This window comes from Macaca fascicularis, chromosome 9 (assembly GCF_037993035.2).
Source record: "Macaca fascicularis isolate 582-1 chromosome 9, T2T-MFA8v1.1".
NCBI lineage: Eukaryota > Metazoa > Chordata > Mammalia > Primates > Cercopithecidae > Macaca > Macaca fascicularis.
Window position 1 is genome coordinate 21704484 of NC_088383.1, and position 21072 is coordinate 21725555.

The 21072-nt window shown below is 38.2% G+C and overlaps 1 protein-coding gene across 11 annotated transcripts in view; it reads right to left on the reverse strand.

The window, feature by feature from the left end:
* The window catches only part of NEBL (nebulette), a 377590-nt gene that overhangs the window by 90797 nt on the left and 265721 nt on the right, over positions 1-21072 (reverse strand). For 7 of the 11 annotated variants that reach the window (XM_074001157.1, XM_065520393.2, XM_065520394.2 and 4 more), the window contains 3 exons: positions 15731-15835; positions 13985-14095; positions 6668-6778 (listed from right to left, as the gene is read on the reverse strand). The exons of 2 other annotated variants lie outside the window; for them this stretch is intronic. In XM_074001157.1, coding sequence (XP_073857258.1) covers positions 6668-6778; positions 13985-14095; positions 15731-15835 — 327 coding nt within the window. The remainder of the gene's footprint in view (positions 1-6667; positions 6779-13984; positions 14096-15730; positions 15836-21072) is intronic. 2 more of the 11 variants (XM_065520396.2, XM_045399651.3) reach the window with 1 other exon arrangement.

The following is a 21072-nucleotide window of genomic DNA, read 5'->3' on the forward strand; positions in this document are numbered from 1 at the left end:
CTTGGCTTCTTTTCACTGAATTTATCTCTTTATTCTTTCTCATTTATCTAAGTCATTCTCCTATCTAATCCCTTTGTGGTGGACATGTGTTAAATTTTTTTGTCAGCCTAGGTTTTTTAATTTGGAAACAGCTCCCCCATCACTCCATGTGATTGGTGGGGCTCTGTTCAGCCTGCCTTCATCTTGACTTAGGCTGCCCAGTCAGATACCCCATCCATCTGGAAACCAGACAGACACGTAACCCAAGCAAGGCCAGAGTCATCTGAATGATCTGAGGCTGGAAGAGAAAGAGCTGCTCTTCTTTTCTCTGACATCAGCTGCTGTAAGGATGACTAAAGTTTGGAAACACCAGCTGCCACCTTGAATCCACAGAGAAAGCGCCTATCTGAAAGTGTCATACACATCCCAGAGCCCAGAGGTGGGGAGAGAAGAAGAGTTCTGGTAACACCGTGAAGCCTCCAGCCCACTTATGCCTGAAGATAGCTTGGATCTGCCAATTACATACACAACAGAATCTCATTTTTCACTTGCACTAACTTGAAATAGATTGCTGTCACTAAATCTAGAGAGTTCTAACACAGCCTACATTTCACTTTTCTTTCTTTCTTTCTTTCTTTCTTTTTTGGAGATGGAGTCTTGCTATGTCACCCAGGTTGAAGTGCAGTGGCATGATCTTGGCTCACTGTAACCTCCACCTCCTGGGTTCAAGCAATACTCCTGCCACAGCCTCCTGAGTAGCTGGGATTACAGGTGCATGCCACCACACCCAGCTACTTTTTGTATTTTTAGTAGAGACGAGGTTTATCATGTTGGCCAGGCTGGTCTCAAACTCCTGACCTCAAGTGATCCTCTCACCTTGGCCTCCCAACATGGTAGGATTACAGGTGTCAGCCACCACACCCAGCCTCACATTTTCTACAGTGCCAAATCTGTTCTTTGTTACTTCCAACAAATATTTGAAGTCCATCAAAATCTCTCTCTGAATTTCTTTATCTTACCATATTCACTTTCACCCTGAGCTCATATTTTTATCTTACATTATTCTCTTTTAATCTCAGCTTGTTCTCTCCTTATAATCCTTCCACTTCTGTTTCATAAGAGCCATGTCTTTTGCACGTTCCCCACGCTCATGCAGAGCGTCCAAGGTGCCAGGCCATCCTTTTCTGCATCAATTCATTAAATCCTCACTTCACACCTGATGTGTCTTGACTCAACTGGGCTACATCAACACTCCCTTCTAAGGCTGGAACTACATCCTTCAGAATCCCTTTCCTTAAATAGTTCTGGGTTAGACATGACCAGTAAGAGAAACGCATGTGAGATTTTGAAAGTGGACGTGAAATAGACACCTTTATTCTGCAGGTATAGGCAGACACGTGTGCAGTCAGAGGATTCACAGTGGCCTTCCAGCAAGCTTTTTATACTCAGGCAACAGTGATTTGAGACTCTTTGGTAGGTGAGTTAATAAACCAGAGAAAAGCAAAACCTACACAGACTCTCCTTGAAGTGAAAGTCAAGGAGATGACTTTCACTTGGAGATGAGAAGATTAAGACAGCTCAGGGATGGCAGCCTTGCAGGAGTGACAGCCAGCCAGCCAGCCAGCCGTGCGGGCTAAGGCCTGCATGAGCAGACAGACCTTAAAGAAAACACATCCAGCTGACCCAGAACCCTTTGAAGGTTAAACTGATTCTTGGTGAGAAGAAAGGAAACAGGATATATAATCTTTTAAGTTTGTGGAACAGAGGCAAATCATGTAACTGGTATATATCAATAATCTTTAAGCAATGGTTCAACCCATCTCAAGAAAACCTTCGTCTTTAGCATAAACTCTCACATTAGAGAAGCCCTCCAGGTATCATCAAATAGGCATGTGGACTGCTAATTCCATCTCAAATGATGCTTACCTTCGTCTGGGCATGCTGTGCATAAAAACCTACTAAATTATTAAATTGTAAATATTATTTTTCTGTAAGAGAATATAAGCCTTTTAAAGATAAAGTAAACATAGGTTCTGATACTATTCAGAAGAGATAAAAAGTTTTTAATCTTCCAAAAGAAGGAGTAAACTACAGAGTTATGGCCAGAATGGTTTATCCTTTAGGATTGCTGTCACTGCTTATAAATCATTCTACAGTTGATGAAAGTTGTCTTATTTTCTTATTCATGATTTAATTTTATCACCACCATAATCTTGTATAGAAGGCAAAATAAGTATTACTAACTATTCTGTCTTAGAGATGAATAAAATACTAATATATCTAATTTTAATGCTAAATCCTAAAGCACCATTATTGTAAGTCTCATTGGGGAACCACGTAGAGTCATAATTGTTTTTCCAGTATCATTTTACTGATTTATCTTTAAGCTTTCTCACTTTCTGATGGAATAGAAATTGTCTACTGATAAGTTTTTATTAATTTTAAGAAAGTACATATATCATTCTTGAAAAGAACATTAAGTCTTTTATTTCCCATGCTGAATACTTCTTTCTAATACACATTGAATCGATTACCAATATGGTGTTTGGGAAAAGTTTACCACTCCAATTTCATCACAAGTCTGTATAGACCACATTACTTACAAAACTTAAAATAGAGTTTAAAATTTGTTTGACTTATTTCAGAACCGTTGGACTTCATGTCTCTGATAAGATTGATGAGAACTAATAATATAACTAGGGCTTTCATTATAAGTCCATCTTTAGGGGAAAGTCACGGGATAGAATATCTCCAATTTCTCTAATTACATTAGAAAAGTTTGGCAGGGGTATATCCCTTAAGGTACAAAAAGATTTCGGTTGGCTGTTTTTAATCATTTTCTGATTATAGTATTAGTAAGATAGGTTCAGGAACCTTTTGAATATGCCTTTCTGACCTAAACATTTCCTAATATAAATTTCATATTGATTTGGCCTTTTATAAATTGGACTTCCTTTAATTGTTTCAAATTAACTATGACATCACCCTAAACTCCCAACTCACCCTTTAAAAATTGAAGGAGGACCAAATAGAACCAATAATGTATGCCAGTGACCTTTAAGATGGAGGCTCTTCTGTGAAGCCCTTTACGCATATTGTTTCATTTAATACTTGTGAGAATCTTGAGGTAGATATTGTTGTCCCCATTTTACAGATGAGAAAATTGAGATTTAGAGACATTAAGTAACTTGTCCAGGGTCATCTAGGCAACGTATGGTCAAGAAGCATTTTAACCAACGTCTGACTCCAAGTTCCTTTTCTATATGCTACTGATACAGGAGTTAAGAATAAATTATTTAGGCAGATAGCAAGGGTAAGGAAGTCCTTGGTAAGGCTTTCCTTTTAATGAAAAGCAGTCCCAAAGTCATTTTCTTTTCTAACAAAGAGCAGCCTGTAAAATCGAGCTGCAGACATACACAAGTGAGCTGGAAGCTTGACATGTGAATGTTGGCAGTTGTGCCAATGGGAAAAGGCTACCTGGGAGTAGGCATGTTCAAAATGGCAGTTCCATCTTCCCTTTTCCTTTCCAACCACATGTGCAGTAGGGAGCAGACAACTGGGAAACTGCCAGGCAAAGATTCCATTTGCATAGTGGGACTGGGCGGGGGCAACCAGCTTCCTCACAGGCTATGTAAATGTTATACCTGGTCCAACCAATCTGTGGGCCCTATGTAAATCAGAAACCGGCTCCTCAAGCCCATCTATAAAATCCGGTGCACTCTGCCACAAGGCACAAGTCCCATTTGGGTGCTCCTCTCTCTCACAAGAAAGAGAGCTGTTCTCCTTTCTCTTTCTTTTGCCTAGTAAACCTCCACTCCTAAACTCACTCCTTGTGTGTGTCCATGTCCTTAATTTACTTGACATGAGATGATGAACCTCAGGTATTACCCCAGACAATGATGCCACTTCACTACAGTGGAGGCTATTCTAAGAAATTTTTTTTTTTTACTGTTTGGAGATCATTTAATTTTGGGGTGGCACAAAAGACTACTGCCTCCAGAAAACTCTGCCCCTGGGAACTCCATTACTCAGAGGTGGAAATTAATCCATACAGTCACATGAGCCCTCTCCCTCATTCTCTTCTGCTTACTCGCATTTCTAAAGGCACAAGAGAGAGAAATCCTGGTTCACTAAAGGATATTAGAAATCTGACTTGATTTTTATGGAAACATAAAGTTAGGCAAAGATGCTGACTTCCATTGTTTTCAGGTGAATCAGATACACATATGACACACTTTTATTTTAAATTAAATGAAGTCATTTATAGCCATAGTGCAAAGTGACAGTCTGCATTATGAAACGGTAATTCTACTAGCAAATTCTCTGCAATGAGTTTCATTGGGCTGAACTTTTACAGGAGACAGGTTTATGGGAGATTGTCTTTTATAGAGATTCCATAGATCCACCCACGGAACCAAGAGATGTACTTTCAAGACCTATGTTTAAATTTCATATTGTAGGGACAACAAATGTATTATTTTAAGTGGCTTGACTCCAGAGGAATATCAACTACTTCACAGGTAGAATACAAATATCATTCTCACTTTAAATCTGAGTAAATAGTCTTAAACACTTTCTAAATCCTATTATATGTACAAACTTTGCATGCAAAGGTTGAGTCAAGTCGGCAGAGGAGTATAAGTAAACACAGCCTTCTCCCATAAGTACACAGTATTGAATGAAGGAGAAAAGGGCTTTATACTCTATTCCCTCAATCCCTCAATCAAAGACCTTTTAGAAGAAAAGGCAGAGTTAAAATAATAAGCCCAGTTCTATGATAAGGAACTTCCGTATTTGAATTTCATTGAATTATAGAGTTGGAAAGAGCCTCCCGGGGATCCGTGTAACAAGAGACCTCACCCCAGACCACCAGACCACCTTCTAACCTGTGGCCTTTTGTGTGAATTTAGTCTCTTCAGTGTTAAAATACTGGAAACTCAAGGTTTCTCTGCCATTCTCTCCTGCAGTGCATTTGAAATCTGAAGATAACCTATTTTGCTCCCCATTTTTAAAAACTGCATTTAAAACCTTGACTAATTGCCAGTGACCTTTAAGGTGGAAACAGCAAGGTGGAACAGAAAGAGCAGACTCAGCAGTTTGATTTCTTAGTCTCATTTTCCTCATCTACAAAATAAGAATCAGTACAGGGTTTTCATGAGACTCGGAAATGATCAAAGTCTTGGCATAGTTCCTGGTGCATGGCTGTGCTCAGTAAGTGGTAGTTATTATGATTATTACAGTCATCCTTAAGCAAACAGTTCTTATAAAGCATCCCCTTAAAAGAACCCTTAAAATAATTATAGACATGTAGCTTCTTCATCTCCTAGCAATCTTAAACTATCTTAGCAAAGTGCTCTGCTATTGGCATATGTTTGTATATTTGGGTTAAAAAGTAAAACCTCATTCCACTTTTTTACTTAAACATTGGCTTACTGCAATTTAATATCAAATAACAGCTGCCATTCTGCGAAAAACACTCTGCACAGTGGGGCTACGGGGGCACATGGTCAGCCAAGCACCACTCCATAAAGGGACTAAGTGGCAGAACAGACTCTATGTGAGATGACAACTGGACTTCCGGTACTTTTCCAAGAAAGGGAGTTTCTTGACCCAAAAAAGACAGGCACTTTATCTTAACTGATTTTAATGCATAAAGAACCTGACCAACAGTTCACACATTCCTTTTGGAGAGAAAAGTCAGGATGAGGAGATTAAAAAAAGCTTCCCCTACAATTCCAGGAAGAAATTACTCTTCTAGGCCACCAGGATGGTGGTGGTAATTGAGCAAATGCACACAAACCTTGATGCAACTGCTAACTTTTACCAAACAAGAAACTGATTTTCTACTGACTGACTTCCTCCACTTTGGCTTTAAAGTCAGCCATTTGGCATCTATTGCTGTCATATTTCCCATGGGTCTTAGGTTGGACCATTTGTTCTTACAAACATCCTAAAAGAAACTATAGGCCAGGCACGGTGGCTCATGCCTGTAACCCCAGCACTTTGGGAGGCTGAGGCAGGTGGATCACAAGGTCAGGAGTTCAAGACCAGCCTGGCCAAGATGGTGAAACCCCGTTTCTACTAAAAATACAAAAATTAGCCAGGTGTGGTTGTGGGCACCTGTAATCCCAGCTACTCGGGAGGCTGAGGCAGAGAATTGCTTGAACCCGGGAGGCACAGTTTGCAGTGAGCCGAGATCACGCCACTGCACTCCAGCCTGGGTGGCAGAGCAAGGCTCTGTCTCAAAAAAAAAAAAAGAAAAGAAAAGAGAAAACAGTAGTGGGTACAATATAGCTGGTGTTAGTGAATGATCCTTCTGTGTGCCATTGATTCCTGATGCCCTTTCTTCCAGTTCTTCTGTGATTCTAGACTTACAAGCCATGAGCTTCAACATCAAGTCAAGGAAGCTCTGGAAATGCTTGATAACCCAATAGGTCTAAAGAATCTACATTTGTCTTGTACAAAGCAAAGTTCCAATGCCTGAAAGGGCCCGATAACATAAAGGTATTCGGCAAGGTGTTAATGACTGTGGATAGAATAATTCAGATGTACCTCTGACTGATAAGAAATATTAAAGTCTTTTTTGAATAGGGCTGTTGTAATATTTAAATTTCAGCAAAATAATCATAAGCCTTGATATGACTTAACTACAATTCACTAGAAAATCATGAGGAATGAGCTTCCTTACATTACTCTGGTGTTTATTGACCTCCATGGCATGTTTAACCTCAGGGGGCTCCTTCATGTGGGCATAATCTGAGAATCCTTTGGCAGCATCATGTTTCTGCTTGTAGGCCACCTGAAAAACACAAATAATTGTTAGTCCCATTTAGAGGTGTATAAATTCTTGCCTGCTAAATTTCAGTGTTTTGCTAGGACTTTATATATTTGAATACCACCACTGATAGTTAATTTGCCTAAATCTCTGTAACAAGACAGTATCCACAATGCATTCATCTTTGTGCTTCTGTTCAGATTCCTAATTCTAACTCTTTGTTGTCTATTTCAAAATGTCCTTGACCAAAGATGGAATTTCCATTTTTATTCTTCTAGCTTAAACCTTGGGTGCAGTTTTGGGAAATCATCCACATCCAAGAGCTTTCTGGGGTATAGATGTCAAAGATTTAAATCTTGGTAAAACAATTAGAGGGGAATTATAGGATATTTGAAAGTAAACTGTTAGTTTTCAAATGATTGTGTCTGATTTTATGTAGGCACAGCTATAGGATAATATAAGCTTCATCAAATGCACAAACCTTTGGGAGAAAATATAGCATGCAGGCAAAATTCTCAGATATGTCAAGTCTTGGCCTCCACTAGGGAAATGGACCAATGCCATCCCTAACCACTATGTTGAATTTCCTCCATACTAGGATGGAGAGGGGATATGAGAAAGATATCTCAGAAGTAGATGTAACCAAACTCAACCACAAAGTTGGAAATTAAAGAGGAACCCAAAGACAGAAACCAAGTTATCCCCTTGGTCTCCATTGATATTATTAACCTATTTATTTCCTTCATAATGTTTAATTACTTTGTTTAGTTTATGTATAATTACTTATCCATCTTCCCTTACTAAACACAACTGTTATGTTCACTGAATCCTCAGAACCCAGAGGAGTGCCTGGCACAAAATACTGCTCAGTGAATGAATAAATAAATAAATGAAGAGCTAAAAGAATGAGAATAAAACAATAACAAATGAAGGACAGAAAGGCAATATTAATTTTAAAATATATTAAAAGTTTAATACTAAAAGGATGTTAAATGGAGTTGGAATTACTTGACATGAGAAAAATGGCAACTTAAGAAAGAAAAAGTAGGTTGGGCTCAGTGGCTCATGCGTGTAATTAGAGAAGTCAAAGAGGGAGACTTGATCATGACAAAGTGAGGCCCCCATCTCTACAAAATATCAAAACGAAACCAGGTATGGTGGCACATGGCTGTTGTCCCAGCTACATGGGAGGCTGAGGCAGGAGGATTGCCTGATCCCAGCAAGTCGAGGCTGCAGTGAGTCATGGCATTCCAGCCTGAGTGACAGGGTAAGATCCTGTGACAGAAAAGAAAAGAAGAGAAGAGAAGAGAAGGAAGGAGAAAGAAAGGAAAGAAAAAAAGAAAGAAAAAAGGAAAGAAAAGGAAGGAAGGAAGGAGAGAGAGAGAAAGAGAAGGGAAGAGAAGAAAGGAAAGAATGAGAAAAGAGAAGAGAAGTGGAAACTAATGGAAATGAAAGGAAAGGAAAGGAGAAAGAGAAAGAAAAAGAAAAACTAGAATAGGCTTTACCAACAACAAAACAAGATCTAGTTTTCAATGCAAAGAATATATAAAATTAAACTTAAGGAGAAAGTTTTTACCAATATGAGCTCCTTGAGTGCATGCCTATCTCACACATCTTTTTATCCTGTGCCTATCAAAGTGAATGACAGAGTAGAAATGCAATAAATGTTTAGTGAACAGATGAATAAATGAGTTTACTAAACATTCTTGTGAGCTTAAACCCTTCATTGGCTTTTATAAACAGTATTAACTACCCATTCAACTTGGATAATAAACCTATTTAAAGGATTAATGTGATCATTATAAGTCTGATTTTTACAACTAAAGTCATTGAATCTCATCATCCAAAAAAAAATGTCATCTGGTATAACTATCAATGTTTAAATCCCCTCTCTGGACAGACCCCCATCTAGTTTTTCAAAAACTTCCACTGAAAGAGAACTCAACCTGGGCCACCACAGTCTCTAAATTCTGAAAGCTCAGGTTAAAAGTTCTTTCTTTACTGAAACCCCAGTCTATCTCCCCCTAGCTGCATCTATGTGGCCATATGAAAAGAGCCTAGTTCATGAGACAGAGCTTCCAATGTGGGAAGACAGTCGGCAATGACTTCTGTTCCTCCAGACTCGCAGTATGGATTAAAGTGCTGTACTCCTGAACGCCTTACATGCTCTCTTCAGCCCAAATCCCAATTTATCAATCTCTTTCTTAAGGTGCTCACAATGGTCGGACCAATCTTAATTAGAACTGTTAGATTTAATCCAGGTTATCACCTCCCCTGTGCTAAACGTTATTAACATATCCATAGATCACAACATTTTTCTTTTGATAGCTATGCTGAGACTTCTGTCAACTGATAACTTTAAGTCTTATTAAGTCTCGCCCAGCCATGTTTCTGCCTCAAATCCTGTGGATTTGGTTGGTTACCGGGACTCAGAAGCAGCACCTCACGTTGTTCCAGGGATAATTCATCTTGTTAGAGTCTGTCCATCAATATACTCCATCAAGATATCTCCCTCTGGAGACTGCATCTTTACATTTTCACCAATTAATTATGTTAAGCAGGGAACCCTTTAAAAACCTCCATTCAGGTGGAGAAAATCCATTATCTCAGTTCTATTACATTCCGTGTTATAACTCAGAGGTAGGGGAAGGAGGAGTTTAATGGGTACCCAAGTCTATAAAGCCAAGGAAAAACTTCTATGAGATTTGCTCCTTCGTCTTAAATGAAAAGAAGTAGTATATGCCTATTTCCTTTTTCATGGTTGCCTGGTTTATTTTGTACTTCAGACCTACTATCATATACTTGTGACTATATAAATGTAACACAATGCAGCTGATCATTTTGTGGGTTATCACAGAAATGATGAGTCATCAAGCACAATTTTAAAAAGCACTCTTTCTTAAAAAGGCTATGTAATTTTCTACTTGCAGCATTAAAATCATCATTTCATTTATAGCTGCTACTAAGTACCACTTTAGAATTAAGATTACATCAAATTGGAGGGAGCTGAACTTTAATTTATCATATTAATTTTCTTCCTTAAAATAGCTAATGGAAAATTGTGTCAAGCTAATAAATTTGCTGATAAATTTGATTTCTTAGGATTTGTCATTATTGTATGGCATTTCCCTAGATTAATGCTGTTTTCTTCATATTTTGAGAACTAAGATTGCCATGTTATTAGGAACTTGGAGACAGGAGTCCACTTGCAATAGTCATATACACTTTATGTTTATATAAGTGATAAATACATTTATTTTACATTTTTGATCTTATAGCATATTTTATATTTCATATGTATACAGATAAAATGTACATTTATGTTTAACTTACAGAATTTTTTGGCATTTACTTATTTATTCATTTATTTTAGAGATGGAGTCTCACGATATTGCCCAGGCTGGTCTTGAACTCCTGGGCTCAAGAGATCTGCCCGCCTCAGCCTTCCAAAGTTCTGGGATTACAGGCATGAGCCACAGCACCTGGCCAAATTTGGCATTGAAATTGGGGGTTTCACAGATGCCCTGAAGCTTCTCCCTGCCCTCACTTTCAGAAAATTCATAGATCTCTAAATTAAAGTTTACGGGCCAAGGAGGTCAAGAATGAAAATTAAAATAATGGCTTTGCCTCTGAAAAGTATGATTTATTTGGCTCCTTAACTCTACTTGATGGTTATTTCTAACAACATAGCATAGGATGCTACAAAGACGATCAGAACAATAACATAACTTACATTACATTTTATGTGACACACGTAAATAAGCTTTTATTCCCATAGCATAGACACCTCTGGACTTCTGAAACAGAATCCTGCGACCACTGCGGATGACACATAGACTCTCATTAAGCTGCAGTTCCAATGCCTGAGTAGCCTGAATTGCTTCTATGATAAGGCATTATTTAGCCTTTGTGCCTGAAACAGCCCTGATGAGAAGGATCTCGCCACCTCATGGCATGGCCCATTTCATTTTCAGAAGCTTTCTTTGTAATCTGTGCTTATAAAATTGTTAACAGGGGATAGCTAATAAAATGGCCTTCTAAAAACTCTACACTTCTCTCTTTTTCTGGCATTTCTTCCCTTCAGGCATTTTCTGTCAGTGTTCATCTAGCTAACTTTACCTTATCATTCTAGTTTGAATTTAAGCATCTGAGAGTGTTTGCAAATTGACTTTAAGATAATAGTTTGTTCTAATAATTTGTCAAAAGTTGAAGAGACTTTTCATTAGAACCCAGAATGTCATTAAATTTCTGAATTCATCCAATACTCCAATTTAGGATATCACAAATCTGATACTATTTGGAAACAGTAAATGTTTAGTTGTTTAATTATCACAGATACTGTCAAATAGTTCTTCTACTTTCTTGCCCCTCTTGTTATTAGGTAAACTCTAAGAATCACAATTTTAACAATAATAACATTGATGTACGTAAATCTAAAGAAATGTTATGACAGTTGCATAAATCTTTGAAATAGCTACCTTATTCAGAATCCAGGTTTTTCTTTATTAACAAGTTCAGTGACTAATTACAACAATGGAAAGCAATGCTAGAAAGTGAGTGCATATGTATCTTTCCCAGTGGTGTCTATTTTAGTATAGGATAACATGTTAACAATGTCAGTGGGAACCTATTCTGACAAATCATAGATTCCAAAATATACAACCTGGATTATTTTTCATGTTAAGTTCTATGTGGCAGGGATTTGTGTATTATAGACCTATTTATGCTATAAGAAGTTGAGAGCTATTGTGTGCTTCCAAAGAAATGAGGATGCAAATATCGGAAAAGTTACCTTCCCAAGGAAGTATAAAAGCAATAATAGATTGTTTTCCTTTTCTTTCTTTATTGCTTAATTGTTGCTTGTCACATATCAAGTGTTGGGTTGTAATTATCTGCTTTTTAAAGTAACCCACATTATCAGCAAGTGCTTAGGTGGCCAGATATTGGCAGGAAAAATAAAGGGCATATTAGTCACAGTCACCCATGCAGAACCTTGACATCATATATTTTAAGCTGCATGTTGCATAACTGAGATTAGTTTACTGCCAAGTCAGGTACACAGTGGACATTTAAATTTGTAATAGTGAAATACTTAAAGGTGTTCTGCAAAGAGTAACTATGCTCAGCACTTTTCAAGAGTAATGTATTTTCAGACTACTTAAAAATAGCCAATGCATGCTGTGCTTAATACCTAGGCGATGGGTTGATATTAAATAGGTGCAGCAAATCACCATGGCACATATTTACCTATGTAACAGATCTGCACATGCTGCACATGTACCCCAGAACTTAAAACAAAAAAAAATTTAAAAATAAGATTATCTAGGTATCTCTACTTAAAAATAAAAAGATTCTGGGGAAAGGTGTGGCACAGTGGCTCACACCTGTAACCCCTGCACTTTGGGAGGCTGAGGTTGGCAGATCGCCTGAGGTCAGGAGTTCAAGACCAGCCTGGGCAACATGGCGAGACCCTGTCTCTACTAAAAAAAAAAAAAAAAAATTAGCTAGGTGTGGTAGTGTGCGCCTGTAATGCCAGCTACTCAGGAGGCTGAGGCATGAGAATAACTTGAACCCGGGAGGCAGAGGTTGCAGTGAGCTGAGATCAAGCCATTGCACTCCAGCCTGGGTGAGCAAGCAAGACTCCATCTAAAGAAAAAGAGAGATTCTGGGGAAATTCTGGGGAAAGAAGTAAACTTACTTAATAAGAAAAAGAGGGTTGGAAATGGTAGGAAAAATATAGCATAGTGTGTGGTTAAAAACCTAGACTCTGGGGCCAGACTGCCCATATTTATGTACCCATGCTGCCATTTACTGGCTGTGCCACTTTGGCCAACTGACTTAACCTCTCTGTGCTTCAGTCTCCACAACTCTAAACTGGGGACACCTCATTGGGTGGTTGTGAGGACTGACTGGCATAAATACACGTGAAATGCATAGAACAACTTCTGTGTGTTTACTATTATTAACCTAATATGTGAAATGAAGAATACAAACTATGTAAAAGGAAGCATATCCTTGGAAAGAAAATTTTAAAATTCCACAAAATCCATGTTACGAGTATTTGCTGAGCACTCTCTGTGTGCCAGGAACTCTTCCGAGACCAGAGCAAGGAACAAGACAGATGAGGTCCCTGCTCTTGTGTAGCTGAGAGAGCTAAAGAATAGATTAAGAAAATAACATCCCCAAATTTGATTGTTCTGTGAAGAAAACACAACATTAAGATGAACCAGAAAGAGGTGAAACATTCCATTTAGAAATTCTGTTTTAGGAAATGCAATAGATTAAGAATGCCTTATGTGTTGATAAGCTACAAAGAGAAAATTACTCTTAAACCCTTCTGGATTCAAAATGAGTTTACATGATGACAATTCTTAAGTTCCTCTGCAACTGGCAATCACCAAATTGTAACTTCCACCTGATAGGGGCTCTTTTTGGTAGCCTGAGATATCCTAAAGGAAAAACACAACCCACAGAAAAGGAAATTCAGGAACCACTTGTTTAATTGATGAAGCAGATCTGTAGATACTGAATTTAACCATTATCTTTTTTGTTTTTGTTTTTGTTTTTTTTGAGACAGAGTCTCACTCTGTTGCTGTAGCTGGAGTGCAGTGGCATGATCTTGGTTCACTGCAGCCTCAACTTCCCAGGCTCAAGCAATCCTCCCACCTCAGCCTCCTGAGTAATTGGCACCACAGGTATATGCCAACGCATGGCTAATTTTTGTATTTTTGGCAGAGACCAGCTTTTGCCATGTTGCCCAGGCTTGTCTTGAACTCCTGATCTCAAGCAATCTACCCACCTTGGCCTCCTGAAGTACTGGGATTACAGGCCTGAGCCAGAGTGTCCAGCCCCATTATCTCTTTATGTGGCTTTTAGCAAGCTATTCAAATATTCTCTACTGAGGGATCATATATGAAATTAGAGAATAGTTTAATATTTACTATGAGAATTTCATCCATGTAAGCTGTCTAAATGAGATTAAGATTTGCTCTATAAATTGCATTGAAAGGGACTCAGAAAACAGTAGCACGTGACTGACATAAACCCGCATGTCCTTTCCATTTTCTGCACTTTCAACAGCAACTACTGACAGCACATTCATCAGTTGCTTTCAACTTTCATTTCGCATTTAACACCCATGATGAAGACATTTTATTAAAATGCTAAGTAACTTTTTTCCAGATACATGTTTTATCTACATAATTAAGAAACACTTTAGGAAAAGCCCACCTCACTCTGGAGCTGTGTAACTTCTCTTGCAAAAACACTGTCAATTGTGGCTGGCATCCGCTTATAAAGAGAATTAGAAAGATCTGCTTTAATGGTGCCTTTATATTTTGCCTGGGGGAAAAAAACAGGAAAAAAATTAATAAATAAACTTCCATTTTTTTAAAAAAATTGTGAATGTAAGAAGAAAAGAAGAAACTTTCTTCCAAAACAGAATTGATTTTAAAATCTGCAGACCATTTTAATTTTAGATACTGGAGCTGACAAACATATTCTGAAGAGATAGAAATAAATCCAATTTATCATAGAGAACGCTTTCAATGAGACATGCAGGGACATAACGGCTGTCTTTCTATTTAAACACAAGCACATGTCTAAAAGTAAATCTATTTGTGTATATTGACAGTTTCATGCTGGATGAGTGAGCAAGCAATTCGAGTTGTTCCAGAAAATACAAGTCGTTAGAATCTACTATCTAGAACTTGACAAAGGACAGTGTTCTTTTATTCAGGTCTTCTCAGCCTCCTCCTGTCCCAGGGGGAGGGTTGAGTGCTTTTTGGTTGTTTATGTGCCTACCCACCTCTAACCTGCACTGTCCGTAAGCCATCTCAATCACTGCTCCAAAGACAAACACTCTTTCCTCTTGGGAAAACTAAGGTTCAAGGGAACACAATAGATTGCTCACTTCCAATATTTTGCTCTGCAATTAACTCCTTCAGGAAACATAATCAATAATGGAGAACATCAAGTATTTATCTGCACAGGATAACGGAACACAGCTAAGACAAACAAACTGTGTTCTTCCATTATCTGTAGACAAGTTCCTGATGTTCTTCCTGCTCAGAGCTAGATTTGAGTATTGATTTATTGAGCACAGATCCTGTGCAAGCCTTCGGCTACCACACGCTTTGGATTCTGGTACCTAATGAAATAAAATGTACTGATTTCATTCAAAATTGTTTCGCATTAGCAGAAATAATCCCAAGAACATCCAGTTGATCTTTTTCCAACATAATTTATGAAACACTAGAGGTCAGTCATTTACAACACAATTTCATTCCTTTTCTTTTCAAACGTATTTCTTCTAAGTGATCTATTCACAGACTACAGTAATGCCTCATCACAGAAATCATCATCGTTAACATTATGCTTTACAATGCAACATAAACTGTAGTTTCAAATGCTTTCAGAAAGAAACTACATAATTTTTCAGCTGGAAAATGAATGTAGCGTATTCCTCAGTCTGTGGTTTCATAATAGGTATCACTGTTGAACTGAATTTTATCCTACTCCAAAATAGTTTAAATTCATTTAACATTATTTATCAAAGATACCACATTTTAGAAAACTGGTAAATCTTTTTTATTTCCAAAATGATATTCAGTCATTTATCTCTAATATATCTATTAGGAAACAAAATAATAGAACTTCTAAAGTGAACCATTGTGCCAGTGCTTTCTACTTATTGAATAAAAAGATGCCTTTTCAAGAGGAATTGTATATACATAAGAAAGATTTAGAGTCAAAATATAGACATGTATAATAAAATATATAAACCATACATAGTAAAATATGTCAATCTATATGAGTTAAATGATAGTGCGTCACATTAGATAATTATGTAGCTATTACTAACATTCAGTAGTGCTTTTGAAAATATTATTCTCCATCTCTTTAATGCACAGACTTTCATCTATATAAAAAGAAAAAGAAAAATGCAAGCCAGTTTGCAAGCTTTTGATACCTTACCTCAGAAATAAAAGCACCAATATTTTTTACATGGTTTAGCATAGGAGTGTCAGTCACAAATGTACACTTATCCTTGGACTTTTTAAACTCTTCTTTATAATGGATCTAAAAAAGAGAATGATTTTCATAAGAAGAGAAAAAGGAAAACAATTCTAATGGCCTTTTTTGAATGAGAATTAGGTCGATAAAGTCCATTTACTGAAGTAAATACTCAAATGTGAAAGGGGCCTCAAAACAAGCCAAGTTAAATAAACGGATATCCAGCACAGGATTGCAAAGATGATGAGGCACAGTGAGGAAAGACCATTCTTTAGATAAGCAAGGGTCCAGTTAAGCATCAACACTCCGGATGACAGGTTCTGTTTACCCAGCCTGCCCAGTGCAATTAGCAAGCATGTGCCATCTCACTCCTACAAGTGTCCTGGTGTTTTGTTGCTTTTAAGCCTTGACACTTAAGCCTTTGGCCAAACAGAAACATAGCTGCCTACCTCAAGGTAGAAAATAAGTAGTCAGCATGACAGATGTGACCAATTAAGAAGCAGAGGCAGAAATCAAATGGGGATCACTATTAGCGTTACCACCTAGACATGTTTGATTAGAAGAAGAGGCTTAAATTGTGGCCACCGTGGGCTTCCTGTTACTAATTCCTCCCAATTTATGAGCACCCATAGGTTTCCCAATTCTCCTCCCCAGCGCAGAGAAGTGCTGAACCTACCCAGAAGGCTTGCTATGTGGTAGAGATCATTCCAGAATGTCTTCTTGCTGGAGATCAGCAAGAGAAAGCCCAGTGAGGCTTAGCCAAGCCTGCTCATCTCTTCTCTGCAACTCACAAGTCAAATGACTCACTCTCTTCCCCTTTGGGGAGAGGCCAGAACTGTTAGGCTGGGGGAAGACCCAGGTTGACATTTCAGCCCAAAAGAAGTCAGGAAATGTGGAGAAGGACCTAAAATAATCACACTGTCACACTAATTGCCACACAATCTGGAAACTGGGAGGCAAAACGATGACTCCTTGAGAAGATGGAGGTAATTTGCTAAAAGTTGTATCACTCTGTAATATAGTTATGTTTATCCTCCCAAGACCATAGATACTTAGACTGGAAAAGTGTTCCTGTTTCAGATGATAAATTATATGTTCTCCCTAATTATAACCCAAAAGTGGAGTTGAATTGCATATATTACCTGGTTCTTAGAAGACGTGAATAATATTGATGTTATACACTAATGGTACATGGAGATTTTCCCATATGCAAACCTGATTTGAGGGGCATTACTTAACCTGCAGTAGAACTAGATACGGATTAAGTGAAGTTATTTCAAATTGCCATATTTCACTGCTGTGACTCTTGGATATCAGATGCCTACCACATTAAACATTTGCTTTATTCATGAAATCAACATGAGAACATATTTATCTTATCTGAGCACTAAATTACTTTTTTTTCTTCTCAGAGATTAGCCATAATTTTAGGTTCCTGCAAATCACCCTCCTCAGCCACTAGTAATTAAACTGTTAATGGCAGTATGATAAATAGTAGGCTATTTTGATCATACGGAGAAAAAAGTATCTCCGTTATATAATTAAGTGTGAGAGAAAATAGCCTATCATTAGGCTTAAGTTTGACTCATTATTTTTATCTTTTGCCACCATCTATTCCCCATCACATTCACATTCTTCACTGCAGTGGTATGTGCTTGTGGCTACAGCCTCCTGATAAAGTCTGACACATGCGGAATGTTCAGGACAGGAGGACTGGATAAGGGTGAGGTATTTACTTCTTCTGTTAGGCAGACAAATAGTTCAGTCTTAATTGTGGACTGTGTTGTTTTTTTTCCTTGGGTCTTTATTAAAAAGATACATATATTTGTATATCTTCATTGAAGGTGTATTTAAAATTTAAGATCCTTTACAATTGTACAATTCAAGAGAAATTGTACAATTTGTTATAAGTAACACACAATCATGTGTGATTTCAAATGAATTGTGCAATATAAATGACAATAAGCAAAGAATCTTAGATTTTTAAATATTTAAGGAATATTTATATAAATAATAGTTACATATTAGTAGCCTTCCTATGCCAAGATAATAGGAAATGATCGCTGAAAGGGAACTTTATGGGTCAATGAAATAAATCTTATGTAACCTAAAAATCACTGAATAGATGGCTATATTTTATTACAACCATGTCTACATCTTATAATCTCGGGTTGACACCCCCTATTGGATAGACTGACTGGCCACTCCCATTGTCGCCTATTAAAAGAGCCCAGATGGATTAATGAGAGCAGCCAGGCTCCTGCCCCAGCCCCAGAGGACAAACTGATCTAAACCAGGCATGGTCATGCCATTCAGTGTTTGGCCTGGGGACACCACAAGCTCTGCGACTTTAGTGGAAATCTTCCCAGAAGTGCTTCTAGCATTTCTGATATAAAGGGAGAGATGCCGCACAACCCTTTGACACTGTCTTCTACCTTTTTCTTTCTCAATCACAGGGAAGGCAGCGGCAACGATGCATTACCAAGGAATAAGCCACCATACTAATGATGACAGAACAGAAGGAAAGGAGCCTGGGAGACTGATAACATCCATAGTATCCAGACTGAACTACCTACCTCCAGGCTCTATATGTGGCGGCTGGGGAAACAAAAACCTACTTGTTAAGTCATTGTGTTAGAGTTTTCCTGTTTTTACAGTCATCCGCACTCCTAACCAATACACAACCCAACTCATTTTCACACTGAAACACAAAAAGGGCAAAATTGATGACTTCATGATCATTAAGATGTCCCAAACATTGACCTTCTCTTTTGCCCTTACCCACGAATCCCACAATGTCTTCATTACAGTTAGGATGAATTTAGTGCAGGGTCGCTTCCTCCTCCTGGCCAAGTTTCTTTGAATGAGTATGAGATCAGCCAAAGGCTGAAATCGGATGACAGACATGGAGATGTTTGAGGCTCTTTCCTTTCACAAGCATTCTTTTTTTCTTTTTTTATACTTTAAGTTCTAGGGTACATGTGCACAATGTGCAGGTTTGTTACATATGTATACATGTGCCATGTTGGTGTGCAGAGAAATGCAAATCAAAACCACAATGAGATACCATCTCACACCAGTTAGAATGACAATCATTAAAAAGTCAGGAAACAACAGGTGCCGGAGAGGATGTGGAGAAATAGGAACACTTTCATAAGCATTCTTAACTGCAAGTATCTGGAAAGCCTTTTCACAAGTGAAATCATACAAGTTAAAGTCAATAAACCATGGTAGAAAGAATTATGGCTCCATTATTATTTAACTGGGCTGGTCATAGCTAAGGTCACTCTCCCAGGTTTTCTGATACCATCTAAGCTTTCTCTGGAGGAGTAACCACAGAATTTAATGTTTTTGGCATTGAAAGGATTTACCCACAACAACGTTCATTTGCCTGGAAAATATTCTTCCTGCTGCCATGCAGATGAACACCCTAAAGAGCCTTGAACTAAACACGGAGTGAGAGGCTGCATGCAGATGTGGTTCACCTGCTCTGCGGAAGGCTCTTTCTGCCTAATTTACAAGAAACATACAAAAGATTCCCTTTTGCCCAATCTTTTTTATGACTCCCCATCAGAAGGCTACTAGATCCATGATTCTGAGTGCTCAAGAGAGTGGATAGGTTTAACTTAGTCAAGGAATTGATTAGATATTGTTAGATTAGACTAACAGGACTAAATATGAGAGAAAGTATATCTGCGAGAATATATCTGAGAAAATAATAGCATTATGTGATTAACAGAAAAATAAAAGAGGCTGCCTCAGAAGACCAGCTGTTCTTCAAAACTGGGAAGTGAGTTGTGCAGAGGGAAACCCCATAATGTTGGTAGAGCAGGTGCAAAGCAGAAACTAGGATGGGGGAGAAACAGAAAGAAAGAAAAATGCCTTATGCTGATTCCTGAAGTGAAGCCACTTGACCTGAAAAACTGACATTTCTCTCTATGGAGAATTCGAAGCAGTGCAGGCCTCCTAGGGCTGATCTCTAGGCCAAGCTTGCTTAACATTTCTACAAATTGTCTGACAAGGGGATGATACAGTAGTGTCTACAGGTCAACTGACTCCAAGCTGTCTCGGTAAGGGAAACGGCAAACTGAGATGAACTTCAGAAGTTCTCAAAGGGCCAGGCAAGAGGGCAGAAAACTACAGATTAGATCTAGCCCTCGTATGGTTAAAATAATTCAAACTATTATTTAAAGATGATGGGTCCTAAGCTAGGGGCTACAGGTCAGAAATTAGGAATTAAATGGCTCTGATGGTCTACAGATCATCAAGCTAATCTAACAGCTTTCTGCAGCTCCCAAGTCTAAGAAACTCTTCATAGCATCAAAAAGGGTGCTAGAAGCTAAGCAAAACATTATCCTACTCTACACATGATCTAGACTGTCCACATCTGTACCGCTCTGCACAGTTCTGATTATTACATCTTGGTTATTAAGGACATAGGAAAGCTGGAAAAAGTTCAAAGAGTAATAATTAGGCCACACCATGAAGAGAAGTCCATGAAACTATCCCTCTCATCTATAAAAACGAAGCAGGGCCAGCCTGCTGGTTCACACCTGTAATCCCAGTGCTCTGGGAGAGCGAGGCAGGAGAATCACTTGAAGCCAAGAGTTTGAGACCAGCCTGGGCAACATAGTGAGACTCCACCTCTACAAAAAAAAAAAAAAAACGAAAATTAGCCAGGCACGGTAGCACACACTTGTAGTTCTAGTTACTTGGAAGGCTAAGGCTGGAGAATCACTTGAGCCAAGAGATTGAGACTGCAGTGAGCTGTGGTCACACCACGGAACTCCAGCCTAGGCAATAGAGTGAGACCCTGTCATAAAAGGAAGGGAAGGGAAGGGAAGGGCAGGGCAGGGAAGGACAGGGCAGGGCAGGGCAGGGCAGGGGAAAAGAAAAGGAAAAAATCTAAAAATTAAATAAGTATCTCAGCAAGTATAGAATTCTATTTGGAAGCAAAATGTGAATGTGAATACAGATATAAATTAAGCCACAATAATAATGTCCTAAATATTTAAGTAGTACATTCTACCATGCAACAAATATCTCTAATAAACAGAAAGTATGCCTATCTGTTTAATTTTACCTACGTGGGTGTGAAATGTATGGCTTTAAGCTTTTGCAAAATGATAAAGGCACCACCCCCACAACACATTGGTTTTAAAGTCACTGATAAACAATCTTACCCAAAACAACTCCAACAAAATCACCTACTAACTACAGTTACTACTTTAGTCCTGATGGTTTATGTAACACAAGTTAGCTCAGTTATAATTGCACTTCAATAAAAATATATCAAAGCTGGA